Source organism: Calypte anna, chromosome 2 (assembly GCF_003957555.1).
Source record: "Calypte anna isolate BGI_N300 chromosome 2, bCalAnn1_v1.p, whole genome shotgun sequence".
NCBI classification, from domain to species: domain Eukaryota; kingdom Metazoa; phylum Chordata; class Aves; order Apodiformes; family Trochilidae; genus Calypte; species Calypte anna.
In genome coordinates this window covers 7,208,946-7,223,834 of record NC_044245.1, presented here as the reverse complement: position 1 = coordinate 7,223,834, position 14,889 = coordinate 7,208,946, and the positions used below count along the sequence as shown (strand labels likewise).

General features: G+C 42.0%; 1 protein-coding gene across 1 annotated transcript in view; it reads left to right on the top strand.

The window, feature by feature from the left end:
• Nucleotides 1–14,889, top strand: part of PRKAG2 (protein kinase AMP-activated non-catalytic subunit gamma 2) — a 218,182-nt gene that overhangs the window by 155,800 nt on the left and 47,493 nt on the right. The window contains exon 5 of the mRNA XM_030445586.1: nucleotides 12,431–12,512. Coding sequence (XP_030301446.1) covers nucleotides 12,431–12,512 — 82 coding nt within the window. The remainder of the gene's footprint in view (nucleotides 1–12,430; nucleotides 12,513–14,889) is intronic.

Below are 14,889 nucleotides of genomic sequence, written 5' to 3'. Positions count from 1 at the left end.
ATTCTTGCTCTGAGGACCTTATTGTCCAAGGGCCTGATCTAGCAAAACAGGCCAGGCAAATTCTAAGACCATAAGAAAGCAATGGCTTAAACAGGGTTGTTCCTAAGCACTTCTTCCAGTATATGCTTGCAGAATAGATTTTAAGTGTAGCCATAACACAGCAATGACAGCAGGCATTGAAGGTAACCTGAAGGTTACAGCACTGAGTTGGGCTGAGGTTGCTATGTATTTATGTTGCTGAATCTCAGGTGCTGCTTTGTTTTGGTTAATGTCAATGTGGTGATGGCCTTGATCCAGGAAAGCACTTAAATATTTGTGTGGTTAATTTTAAGTATGTTGGTAGTCCTGTTGGAGTCAGGAGTATTAGAGCACTTATAGCTATGTGCATGCCATGTCACTTTGGTGGAGCAGGGTCTCTGTACCATTTTTTATTGTCTGTTAAAAAACATAAAAATCATTAGCACAGGTACAGAAGGTGAAAAAGGCAGCTAATGAACAGACAGAGAATGGAGGAAGAGTTGGAGAAAACACTGAATGTTGAGAAAAGGCTAAGTGAGGGAAAAGGCTTGGGAATCAGAAGAGACCTCCTGGCGACAATGGAAAATAGCTGAGTGGCAGGGAGAGCAGCAGCTGCAAGATTGCTATCTGCCTGCTGCTGTGTTTGGCCTTTCAGGCTTTGGGTGTTGGGATTGTATTTACTTGGAAACACTTGTGGTGTGTACTATGTCAGGATCCAGCTCCTTGCATAAGTGGAAACTGCTATTGATGAAGAAATGGCTTACGAAAGAAGACAACAGATTCCTCCCCAGTCCCCTTCCCTTCTCTCTGCTGTAAGGAGAGTAAATCCCAGCAGACCTCTTGCACACAGGGACAGGATGCTGCCAAAGCTGATTTCTTAGGGAGTACTGTGAGGAATAGTTTCCATGGAGAGTGCACAACTTTCTTTCCTGGGCATATCTTCAGAAAGAGACAGCAGGATGCCACCGAGCACCACTTTGGTATGAAAGGACATAATACAAACAGTCACCAAATAGTTTCTTTCATTATCTGAGATTTTACAGGTACAGAGATTCTTCAGAGAAGAGGGGGACTTCTTCAACCTTCCTTTTCCTCATGGCCTCAAGCATTTGGCTGTTGCTCTTCTGGAGAAAAAATATTGGAATTCAAAGAGCATTTCAGTTGTGGAATTTTTAAGCAAAATGAGAGTTTAGAAAGGAGAAAAATACAGTGCCAGTAGCTAGGGCATGCTTTAGAGAGCAGAGAGAGCTGGCTGCAACCATCTGTCCTAGCAGAGATCATTTGTGTGGCTCTGAGTCACTTGGTCTCCCAAAGCCTCAGTTCCCCACTTATAAAAATAAAATGGGATAACACTTCTCTAAGTCAAAGAGATGACAAATACATAAAAAACTTTTACAGAACTCAGATATTTCTTCTAGAACAGGAGTTGCAAGTGGCTTAAGGTAAGCTAACCATAGGTATCATGTGGTGTATTTAAAGTTTGGAGCAACAGGCTTTTACACTGCAGACTGTAATAACATATAGAAAGCTGGCAGGTTTTCAGAGCACATCAAGATTTACACAAAAGATCACTGTAAAGCAGGCTGCTCTTCTGAGTTCTGTGTTTATTTTACAGCCTCTTTTAAAACAGTTTGGACATTCTCAAGAACTGATAATTTCCAGATCATTATAATAGGACATTGTCCTGCATGTTATATAAAGATGAGTATATATACAAACATTCCCAGAATTGATGTTGTGCACTGTAATGTAGACTTGCTTGTTTTTACTTCTTTTAACCACAAATAGCCATGAAATTACTTTAAAACCATGAATCGATGTAATGTCTACCTAAGCCTAGTAATAACCTTAAATAAATACTTGATGTTTTTCTAGAGGTCCATAGCCAGACATCTATTCCAAACTTAGTGTGCCTTTCCCAAGAGCTTAAAATATCATCAAAATAAACTAAAAATTAATATAACAACCCCAGAAATGTCAAAGCCAAATCAGCTCCCCTTCTTGCTGGAATGTCCCATCCTGTCCCTCACAAGGCCTTACTTGGGCATGTTCTGAGAACAACCCAGCTGAAACTCCAGTGCTTAATAACCCAAATGACTAAGGTTAGGCCTTGGGATTGCCCAGCCAACAGCACTTTCCCTTGTGCACTGCCATGGCTCCTCCATGAGCACTTCCACTGGTTCCCTCCCTGCCAGACAGACCAGGGCTCAGCAGTCTGCCCGACAGAAAGGTCCCGAGTTCTGAGAACTTTTCATCTCAAAAGATGATGTTCCTTGTCTCAATAGATGATTAGCTTTGGTATATGACCAATCTGGCAGAAACAACCACTTTAATCTCAAACAACTGACTATATTATTTAATATCCAACTGCTTTTCTTTTTTTTTTTTTTCATTTAAGTTAAACTGACACTAAATTTCCAGTTTGCTTCTTAAGTCTTCAGAAACGAAGAGGCATCTCCATAGGGCTTATAGACAAGTTACTGTAGTGTAAATAGATTTGAATCCTGACTTGACTGAAATCTGTGCCAGTTTTTCTATTTATTTCAAAAAGGGTAGATTGTCTTATGACTCAACTATTACCTTACCTTTTAATAACAATTTAAACAGTATGCTTTCATACCACTGCTGACTGGGAGGTACCACTCTGTTAATACAGAAGTCTTCTCAAACAGGGTATTGAATGCAGTGCTTTATTTCCATATATTGAGAGCATGTGATAAGCTAACATAAAAAGCCCTAGGGATGCATATAAAGAAATAATTTTTTGTGGACATTTAACCACAGACTGAATTTGCATCTAAGCTTATGTACTTGTGAATCCATAAAGAGTAATTTGGGAACAGTGTTAGGTTCCTCAAGCTACGCAGAGTCACTGCCATCTGAAAACCAGCTTTTTGTCAAAAATTAATTTATTTGGAGACTACAGGTCAACAGTAGGCTCTTTTCTGAAAGTAGCTTATTAATATATTGGTTTCTCTGTGCATAATAGCTACTCTGAGATAACAGACTTCAAAACATTTGGTGGGACCACTGGTGGCACTTATGCCTGGAGTTTGTGAGCTTGTGGGGTGGGCTTGAACGCCATCACACAGCCCCTGAGTGCTATGGGTTAGTCTTTCTTAGGTGTTTAATGTCCTCTTAGAGCTACACTGAAAAATACTTCGTTATCTTTGCCTGTCTCTTTGAGATAGCTTTCAAATACTCCTTCTGGTGACCTATTGAGTCCTGAGCTCTGCAGTCATGGTGAGTGGCTGCAGAAAGTGGCCACCTATAGCCACAAATGAACACAGCTCATTTTCTCTGTGTTTTGCCTGCAGTCAGCTACTTCTTAGTGCAGCTGGTGCCAGAGAGTGATTTGTTCAGCCCAGGTCTGTGTGAATTACTCAAGGAAGTTTTGTCGAGTTTGTGGTTGATCCTGAGCTGAGGGTTGTCTCTCTGTGTCAGCAAACCACACTTGTAACTTCGACCTGCATCACCCTCCTACTGTGTAGGCTCAGGAGATCTGCTTTCAGCCTTCCAAAACTGAAAATTACATTTTAACAGTAGGCGACTAATGAGTTACTAGAATTCTGAAGGGTGTACTGAAGTGTGGTATTAGTTAACATCAGGCCTTGCTAGGGAAAAGGTGTTTCATTTTGAGTTTAAGAAACATCGGCATTGAGAGCCGGTGTAATGTTTGCAGAGTGAAGTCACTACAGAACACTGAGATGAAGAAAGTGAAATGGTGTACAGTAAATGTGTTAATTTAAATCAGATTTGCCTCTGAGGGGTTTTTTCAAATTTGTTTTTCTCAGTGGCCTCTGTTCTGCAGAGATTATGATTACTCATCAGTACTCTGGCCTCAGTCCAGCTGCAGTGCTTAAGTAAGTGCTTAACTTTAACACAAATAATCTTGTATTCAGTGCCAGTGAATGAAGACTCACTAAATTTGGGCTCACACTTACTCTTTTCCATTCACATTAAATTAGTGGATGCTTACCTTGTTTTTTTACTGTTAATGCTATCTTAATCTGTTCTTTGGGGTTTCTTTAAGTGTGTGTCATAACAAAATATCTACTATAATCATGCTTCCTACCTGATTGCTGCAGCAGTAGTTTCCCCTTGCTCTTAAAATGCCTCTCAGTGATAAGAGGCAGGTCCTATTTCAAAGAGACTAAGGAGCACTCAAGCATATGTGTGAAAAGAGCTAAGGTATATCTTTTCCAGCACATACAATAAACATTTACAACAAGAACACTTACAAACTCTGCAATAGATTACAAAAGTAAGTGGCATCCCTGTGTTTGCAGAGTCAGGAGCAGGCTTGTAACATCACTATTCTTAATGAACTCAGGTTTGCTCCTCACAGCTCCTTAACTGCTGTGAACTTTGTGTTCAAAAGGATAGAATTTATATTGTTGGGTTGATTAAATAACATGTCATGCTGAAAATATTGATTCAGACTCCACCTATATTCTGCATGAGTAATCCAAGGAATGAATGTTGGCCACAAAGGCTTCTGTAGAGAATGCTTCTGATATTCTTGAGTCAAAAGTCTGCTTTATCTGAGTTGCAGAGAGATACAGGATCAGACACACAGTTAGAGATTAGAGGTTATATAAACAAATCCTGCTTCTCCTCCACTTCTGCCTTGACTTCTCTGTAAGATTTTGGCTGGAGATCCAGACTATTCCTTGGTCTTTTACTTCTTTTGAAATTTATTTTTCAGAAGTGCTCAATTCTTCTGTCACTGGTACCGTATTTTTTTTTCAAAGTGAGGTGCTGCAGGACACCTTGTTTATAAGATAGGTTCTTTATTTCTTGTGTTAGATCAAATAAAGTTTTGTAAATCAATTCTATTTCTCAATTAAGTCAGTGACAGAACTCACTGGGATTGAACAGCAAGTCCATTTCCATACAGAAATACTTAGGAAGTGCACTCCACTAAAAAATGTGCAATCACTACACAGTCAGTTCAGTCAGGTCATCAGGGGAAACAGATTTCAACACTCAATACTGTAATTGCAGTGAAGATTTAACAGCAATGTGGTGTCCATTTCATCACCTTTCCTAGTAGTCAATGCTCTCCTATATTCCCTTTCTTTTTTTAGGATTTGGCTAAATTTGATTTTTTTTCCACTTGCATGATCCATTTAACCTATTAAAGATTCTAAACTTTGACTGCTTATCACTAATAATTAACTCCATATAGTAATTAATGTTATAGCAATTGTTATGTGGAAGGATACCTGCAGTGGAAGACTAGTTACTAGTTACTAGTTCTAAAAGGTAACAGCAATATATAGCTGACTTGCATCCCATGGCAAAAGACTCCTGCTTAGGACCACTGGGTGGTTCATACTCTGATGATATTGGGATGAAGAAAAAAGTCTTTTCAGGCCATAGTTGATATCCAATGGCAAACTCAGTTTGAGCTCTTTTAAAACGAAACCATTAGAGCCACCTTTAACCTCACTACACTGTGTTAGAAAGGTATATAGAATATATAACCTTACTCCATCACTTTCATACCTGCTGATAGTTGTGCCTCTTGTTCCCTGAGGTCCTCGTAGGTTTGAGGCAAAGCCTTGACTTGAGCCCAGAAAGGTTCCAGTGGAGAACATACAGTGCCAACAGAGAGTGCATTTTCTATCTGTCAGGTTTTGTTATGGGATCTGGTTACTGTGTTCTAACCAAACTCTAATCTCTGAATTGTTACCAGCTTCACTTAAGCACGCTACACACTGACATGATTATGGCATCTAATATTTCAAAATAAGAAATTTTAAGACTAGGGCAAGTCATTGCATTTCTTCCAGGTACAGGAAGAAAATACTTGAATCCAGTATTTCATATGAGACATTCCCTTCCTTACTAGTTTACTTAGTGCTGGAACAGAGCAGAAATGGTAGAAATTACAGTTCCTGCCCAGCAGCTCTGTTCACTCTGAGCTTTGGGAGTCCAAATATATGACATATATTTGGAAAAAATTCTAAATTGTTCATTGACAGCTCATCAGGAGAGGAGCTTGTTAACTACTTGAGTTGTATAGAACTCTAATTGTAGTAAGGAACACCAGCAAATGGTGGGAAAATTACCATTGGTAGTTTACTCTTGCATTCAGTATGGGCCTGCCTTGATTTGCATTTAGATGGGAATTCCTTCTTGTTGCTCTTCAATCCATTAGGTTTTATAAGGTAAGTAGCTTTGGTTTTTTCCTTCTTCTGAAGTACTTGAAAGGGCATTCAGTTTTACTGCTCAGCTATGAGCTGTGCAGGTGGCACTTCTAGCATGTCCCTCTGGTGTCACTCCTTCATTGACCAGAATGACAGGAGGAATAGAAAAGCCTGGGAAAGCTTTGAGACAAGCAGCTTTGGATTTACCTGGAAATGCCTATTTCTAAATAAAGCACAGGTAACATTTTTGTTGCAATGCTTTAGTAAGTCTGTTCCAGACATATTTGGGATTTGCAGCAGTGTTTATTTTTTAGGTTGATCTTCCTATTCCTACCCAGTCATCAAAGATTAATATGTAATCATTATTACTCAGAAAATATTTGCTTTAGCATTTTTTTTCATTTAGAATTAAGGCTACTTGTTGGGGGATGCAAAGCAAATTTACATTTGTATTAGACTGTTAGCAAACTGGCTTTTGTACAAAACATACATAGAAAGACTTCTCATTGAATTAGCATACTAAGATTAATTATATTTTTTCTGAAGATGGCACAAAAATATGAACAAAATTAGTCTAGAAATTATATTAAAAATTCATTTCCCCTTAATCAGTTGTATGTACACAATTCCCAAAGTTTGTTTTTTTTAACCTCTTATTAAAATTCTCCCCTGACAGATTTTAAGATTTTTTTTTTCAGCAAAACATGGTGATGCTTCACTGTTATTACGTTCAGAAAGCTCTCTTGAAGTCCAGCCTAAGATTTCCTTGCTAAAGGCTGAATAGAATATTCCTTATCCCATAAGCAGGGGACCCAGAATATAGTTATATAGTTTATTACTTTTCTTCTTGCAGGAGCATATCATATTTGGAGACTGTTGTTTTTTGTTTTGTTTTGTTTTGTTTTTCCCCAAGACTAAGAAACCAGGAGAGTTTCAAGTCCTCCTTTACAGGTTATGTCTACTCAACTCCTAGGTCATTTTTGTTGCTATTTGTTTGGAATCCCTTGGTTCATTCTTGAATTCAATACCCAAAATTGAACGTAGTATCTCAGCTGGCATCTAACAAGGGAATGTGCATAACAGATTTGGTGTTTCTTACCTAAAACACATTTCTAGACAGTGTGATTTTTCTTTTCCAAGCAACTGACATTGTTGTCTTAACATTTAGTTTCATTTTCATTGGAATGGGCTGCCCAGGGAAGTAGTAGATTCTCCGTCCCTGGAGATATTTAAAAAGAGACTGGATGTGGCACTCAGTGCCATGGTCTAGCAACCACAATGGTGGTTCAAGGGTTGGACTCCATGATCTCTGAGGTCCCTTCCAACCCAGCCAATTCTATGATTCTATGATTCTAAGTTTTTGCCTTGCATGACAAGTTGAGAAAGATGGGGTTGTTCAGCATGGAAAAGAGAAGGCTCCAGGGAGTTGGTAGCAACCTTCCAGTACCTGAAGGGGCCCTACAAGAAAGCTGGGGAAGGACTTTTCACAAAGGCATTTAGTGGTAGGAAAAGGGTTAATGGCTTAAAATTAGAAGAGAGGAGATTTAGATTAGACAATAGGAGGAAAATCTTTACCATGAGGGTGGTGAGACACTGGAAGAGGTTGAGAGGTTGTCCAGAGAGGCTGTGGATGCCCCATCCCTGGAAGTGTTCAAGGCCAGGTTGGATGGGGCTTTGAGCAACCTGGTCTGGTGGGAGGTGTCCCTACCCATGGCAGGGGACTTGGAACTAGATGATCTTTAAGGTCCTTTCCAACCCAAAGCATTCTGTGATTCTATGACTGCTGCAAGCCAATCCTTTCCCATTTTATTTCTGCATTTGGTTATTGTGTAATGTGCCCTACTTACCCCTATCAGAGTGCATCCTGTTTTTTAAATTTTCTAAAAGAGCAGCATCCCTTAGTACTGAGTCATTTGAAAATGTGATCATTATTCCTTCAAGTAATGAGTGAAAAAACTGACTTAGAACACAGACGTCTGTCCAGCCCTCTCTTAAAGCCTTCCAGTTAGATAAAGAAATGTTACTGCCTTCCTTGTGAATATCACTGTGACCTTTAGCAGCCATTTCATCTCCACTATCTGGCTTGCTTACATGAGTGTCATGCAAGATAGTGTCAAAAGTCCTGTTAACTCATGTTGCAGCTGCTTACCACAGGACTCTACCCTGTCATTAAAGTGACTGAGATTGGTTTGGTGTTGTTTATACACATTTTCTGTTAGTCCTAATCTTTCTTTCCTCTAACTACTTAGAATAGGTGTACTTGTTCTTTTATCCATCTTGGAATCCAAGTTACACTGACTAGTTTATAGTTTCTTGGCTCCCTCCCCATCCCTTCCCTTAGATGAAGCTACACTAAGCTGAATGAACCTGACCAGATGGAGATGCAGAGATGGAGCCCAGCATGTTTTTATTCTAAGTGTTTGTCTGAAACAGGCCATGTCAATGATGTCCTAGCAATATTTGTTTCTTCACTGCTTGCAGAAGCAGCAGCCTAGGGTTACTCATTCAATACAGAAAGCTACACAGAGGTGTCAAAGCTCAGGTAAAATTAATCTTGTTCAAAGCATTTTGATATAGCTGGTCTGATGACTTCCACTGATAGCTCCATTAGCCAGTGAATAAATTCCTGGTAATTCATGTAGGCAAGATGGAAGGGGGAAAAAAAAAATCTTCTGCAGATGTTAATTGCTGTTCACTTCCCTGAGGAAAATAATGGGGTTCCTTCAATAGGACATAGGACTGGAAGGACTCCTGGGTTATCAGATAGGTTTTAACATCTTCATTTTAACTGGATAATTATTTACCAGACTGATTTTTCTTCTAGTGATTATTAGTAACTCACTTTAACCTAGAAACCTAAAGAAAACAGGCCAAGTGAGCAGCTACCTATTAAAATTTATGTTCTGCCTTCCCAGAAGTCCTAAAACCTCTTTTGTTTACATGCACCTTTTAATGACTTCTGCTGCTGTATCAGCCTTGGTTTTTTTTTTGCTTTCCTTCCACAAAGATTGCTGGCACTGATGTATGAAGCTTCTCTACTGGTGTTATGTCCCAGGTCTATGTTTTGGTGTTAAGTAATATTAAGTAATAAGTAATGGCCCTGTAAAAATCAAATCAAAACATAGTAAAGAGGAAATGTTTTCAGTTTTGCTTTTGCATGTATTTCTCATCTAAGCTTTTGCAGAAAAAATTTCTTTTGCTTAGCAGTATTTAGTGTATGAAGTACTGTCTTGTCACATTGGGTATCTCAACCAATTAAAATGGATTACCTGACACTACCAGCAAAAATTTAAACCATAATTTAGACAAATCCTTTGGCCATAGTTAATAGAAACCTCCCACAGAACAAATATTCACAATCAACGGATACCAAAACATTACAATATATATCATCTTGGTGGGAATTACAGGTCCTTTGAAAGACAGATCTTCTCCCTATCTTTAACCAGTAATCCCTTTATAAAATGGTAGCTAGAGTTTCTAGAAAAAGGTAATACCAAAGAGTGGTAAAAGTATCTGCTAATTTGTCTAATGCTGTAGTAGTCCAGAATAAACAAGACAGTGTTTTCACACTGATTTAAGCAGACTTAGGAATGAGTTGATTCCAGAAGGTGTGGTCCCAGTGTCACTCCTGCCCTTGGCACACTCTGTGCCAGTGCTTGATGGTACAGCTGTGCAGTGAGTTAGATCTGGATAAAAATCAAGCTTTTCCTTTGGTCTGTTTGGTTTTCAGCTGCATCACTTTCCTGTTCTGACTCACTGGGCTGCCTACAAGCCACAGGGAGCTAGAATGCAAATGAAAACCATGATCAGCAGCTTGTTCTGAAATTGGTTAAAACAAACACTGAGACTGGAGGCAGAGTGAGAGATGGAGTTTCAGCCTTTACTTCTTCATTTCCTGTGTGGCTTTTTGAGCAGTAGGTACGTTAAAACATAGCGACAGTGTCCCCATTACAAATCTCTGTTATATATTAAATTACTGGCTTTATATTACTTTGAGTTTCTTATAGTACTGTTGGTTTAGATGTAGATTCTGTCACTGTAAAGCCCTGATCTTGCAGCAAGCTCTGAGGCTCACAATGCAGTGTAGCTCACTGCAGACTGACCTGACTTGTTGTCAACACAGAACCCTGTGTTGTGGCAGGTGAAATGCAGTGCACACCTTTGAAGACTCAGTGTCACTTCCAGTCACAAACAACCCCAGAATGTCCTCATGGATGGTGCTTACCAGGTAATTATGGGGAGTAAATATTTGTTGTTTTTCAAAAAGGAAACAAAATCGTAGGTTTCCTCTACTCAGATATGAAATGCTATTCTTCTTTTGTTTAGCAAAGGAGGTTAAAAACTCTTATCAAAGTACATGATAAGGAATATGAATTATTTAGAGCTTTTAAAGGTAGCTGCCAGAGATAAATAAATTTTCCCAAGCATTTTAATTGGTAGGCTGAAAATATTATGAATTATTATATTTAGAATACATATATTAATAATATATATTATATTACTATATATTAATAATTCTTCACATTATATGAAACACTTTGTTATCTTCTGTGGCTTGGCAATTAAGAGTATTTATTGAAATCCTAGAAGATTTTAGAACCCTAGAATTTAAAAAATACAACTATGAATTAAGTATTTTAAGGTTTTCTTTCCAAAGGGTGTTAACAGCAAAGAACTGGATATTGTTAACTTCCTAGTCTGTCCTTTAAAGCGTGCCTAGAAAGAGGTAGCCTGGTAAAAAGAAGCTGTCACCAGCAGTTTGCTTTCTTGCTTGAACCATCTCAGGACTGGATAAACTACAGACAGCTTTCTGTTTTCCCCTAATTTTGGCTCTCCCATCACAGCTTTCTGTGTTCTGTGCACATCTCCGCGCTATCCAAGATCTACTCAACTTTCCGTTCTTGGAGGAATTGCTGACCTTTTGAAACCCTGAGCCTGTTCTCAGGGACCAGGAGGTGTCCAGGGTTCTTTAATGGCTCTCTTGGAGTCCCCAGGAGCTGTTGCCATTGCCGGGGACACGATCTGTGCATCCCCCCCCCTGCAGCATCCGTGTCCGAACGGGTCCTCCGGGGCTTCCTGAACGAGACCGGGGGGACCCATTCATTATAGCTAAGGAAGAGGGGCTGTAGCTGCCCACATCTATCTAAATAAATCTAAAAGATTAATATCTTTCAAATATTTCCTTTTTTTCCCCACTGATTCTGCTGCAACCTGGTGTACAAGCTCACACGCGAGACTTGTAAAGCTGCGAGGGTGCAAGAAATCCCTTTTTTGGTACGCAGAAGCCTCCAATGGCGTTAACTCCGTTTCAGACACTGGTAGCAGCCAGTGGACCACAGGGTGTCTGATGGCAGAGCGGGTACCCCGGGCTGGCGGTTCGGCCCAATGCGGAGCTCCCCGTCACACACCGGGGAACCCCCCCCTCACCCCCTCCCCTTCCCCCCCCCCGGAGGGGCAGTGGAACTGTCGGCTTCCCCGCCGCTGCCTTGCAGGTGAGCGCACGGGGCCGCACCAACTCCGTCTGGCGGGGGGGAGCAGAGGGATTTCCTCAGCTCCGCCTCGTCTTGAACCGCACTAGTCCAAAGCAGCCGAACGAGCAGCCGAGCCTGCAGAGAGAAGGCTGCCGAGGGCGGTCGGCCCGGCAGAGCTCCCGGGGCAGTAAACTTCTGCCTCCTCCTCCTCCTTCCCTCCCTTTTGCCCGCGGAAGTGGTAATTACTCTGCCCTCCCGCTTGACCAACGGGCTTGACTGCAGCAAACTGGAACGTACCAATCCCTCCACTGGGGGGGGAGAGAGGCGGCGGCGAGCTGTGGCGGGAATCGCTGCCCTGCCGAAGGCGTTCGGCCTTCCCCGGGCGCCTAAAGCCGCCGACAGCCGCTCTCTCCGCGCCAGGGAGGGGCGGTGCCTCCCGGAGGCACGGCCGCGGGGAGCCCGGGGGCCGTAGGGTTAATGGGCTGGGCGCAGCCGTCGCGATGGTGGGAGGGAAGGGCGAGTCCCGGTTCCTCCCCTCCTCAGTGTGTGTGAGGCAGCGCACAGCGAGCCGTGCGTGTGTGGGAGGCCGAGGGGCAGCGTTGCCGTCGCCCGGCCTCGGCTCCGTCCCGCCCTCCCTCCTCTCAGCGCTCGGCGGGAACCCCGCCAGCCACCCCCTCAGCTCCGCCGCTCCCCTCCGCCGGGCCGGGTTGTTCCGATGCCGCCGCGGGGCCGGTGAGTCCGCGCCTGGATGCTCATCCCCTTCTCCTCTCTTCCCTCCCGCAGGCGGCGGCAGCGGCTCCGGCTCCCTCTCAGCTCCCGGCCGCCTCCGAAGGGATGCTGGAGAAACTAGAGCTCGAAGATGAAGGTAAAAATTGAAGGAAAAGGGGGGGCCCAGGGGGCAGGTCGGTGGACACCCACAAACCCCGCGGGGTTTGGGCAGAGGGAAGGGATCGGGGTATCCCCGGAGCCCGCCCTGGGGAAGGGGTCGCGCCATGCCCGGGCCGTGCCGCCCCCTGTGCCGGCCCTGTCCTTGTAGGGCGGGTCGCACCCTTCCCTCCTTCCCGGCCTGATCCCTTTGCGGTGCTTTTGTCCCGGTGGCTGCAGCCCGGGCTGTGCCTTGTGCCCGGCTCGCTCGCCGGCTCGGAGCTGATGGCAGCACATGTCTGCGCCTCCAGACCGCCGCCGCTCCGGCGGTGCCTGCTTTTAATCTGCAGTTCCAGTCAGCCAGGGTTCCTGGCACTGAGGAGAAGGCAACCTTCATGGTATTCCCTCCTCCGCCCTTTAAAACACTCATTCCCCTCGAATACGTCGGCGATACCAAATATAGACTTTGAGAGCGAGATGCGAGCAGTGATGGAAAGCTTTCTCAACTAATGCTGGTTATGGATAGTCATACATCTGTTTAAAGCAGACAGCTGTAAACTAAAATTTTCCTTATGTGGCTGCTCTCTTAGGTTGTTCTTAGCTGTCCTCTTAAGAGCTGACGTTTTAAGTGCTCGGTTCTTGATAGGGGAACTCCTGGCAAGTTTTTGTATCTTGCAAGCACTGGACTGTGCTGAAGCACGAATGTTTTTTCTCGAACTTGGGAAAGGCATTCACCTCTGAAAGGTCCATATTGAATGTCTTGAGCTTTCATTTTCAGAAGGGATTAGATTAGTGGATGCAAATGTGGACGCATAGCTGTTCTCTTTGTGCTCGGTATTGTAAAGTGCCTAAGACTTCATGGATTGTGGTGGGGTTTTTTGTGGTTGGTAACTGCTGTTATAAAATGTAGGACAAATATTTAAGGAAAACTTGGAAAATAGTAGGCTGAGTCATTCAGCGAAAAATATTTAAGCTGGTATGCTAATAAACCGACTTCTGGGTTACTAGAATGGTTTTTACAGTTGTGGGACTGGTCGGAAAAAGTAACACCTTTTATTTTAAGCGTCTGTGTGTGAGAAAAGGAAGTTCTTAACAATTGGGTTCTGCGAGCTTTTTATTGTAGGAGTCCAGACAGAGTTTGAATTACAATGAATTACTTGTGCCTTTGTGAATCCTGAACATGATTAAATATGAGTATTTTGTGCAAGGGATTTGTTGCTACCTCATAGCTATTTCCGCCCCTCACACTGTTTAACTATTTGTAGTTAAGCTTTCACTTTATACTTAAGGAGAATTAGAAAGTTACCTAATTATGTGTTCCTTTTTACATAGAGCTTGTTAATCTAGATAGGAAATCCTGAAGCCTCCTGAATCACTTATAGTTAAGCCATTTTAAAAGTTATTTTAAACATCTTACAGATTTAGATATCTGAAAAGAATAGGTTAAAAACCCCCATACCCTCAGTTTTGAGATGCCTTTACAATTTTTACAGTGTAACATAGTATTTGAAGTAACTTGGGCTGAATATCTCTGTCTTCTGAAACACTGCAATAAGGTAACCTGAGTTCTTCAGAAAGTTTGGTAATCTTTCAAAATATTTTTTCCTGATTTTCAGGCTTCTGTTATGCTTTGTCTCTTGATTCATCTAGCTTTAAAATTAAGGCTTTGTCTGTGGGTATTCAAGCTGGGTGGGTGAGAGCAGTTCAGGGATTTGTCAGAAGATAATACCTCAGAGCAAACCTGTGACCAGTCTAAAGTAGTATGTGAATTTTGAAAGGAAGCAGTCACATTACTAGCTTTTCACACTTAATGAAAACTTAGTTTTAAGCCTAATTTTAAGGCCAAATGGAAAGGGTGTAGAGTGCTAGATTCAGAAGGCAAGACGTAAGGAAAATGAAGAGTGTGCAGGTCAGACCAAAACTTAGTGTCCAGAATATGTCTGTATGAGAGAACCTGTATTAGGAGAATCATGGCAAATTGAGATGCAGATGGATATACGACAGCTTGGGTGCAGTATGTGTTTTATGAACTAAATTTTTGCACAGGTTGCTGTGCTAATATTGAGGGTGAGGGAGTAAGATGACATCTGATGGTGTTCACTTTTTTGGTGGATGGCAAGTCGTAAGTGCTCAGCTGTTGAGAAACTTCTTTGTAACCTTGGTAAGATTTCATTGTGACTGTAGCTGCACTGTAGCTGATGATCTTTTGTCAGTCTCTGCATTGATACCTAAAACTGAGTTAAATGAGAAATTTGAAACTTGTTTTAAAATTGCTTTTCTGACTGCCTCTAATTTTGAGTATTTCCTCTTGCTATCTTTCCATTGTCTATATCCATCAACAGCTGTTAACTACCTTGCGTATCAAATTATTCTGCAGT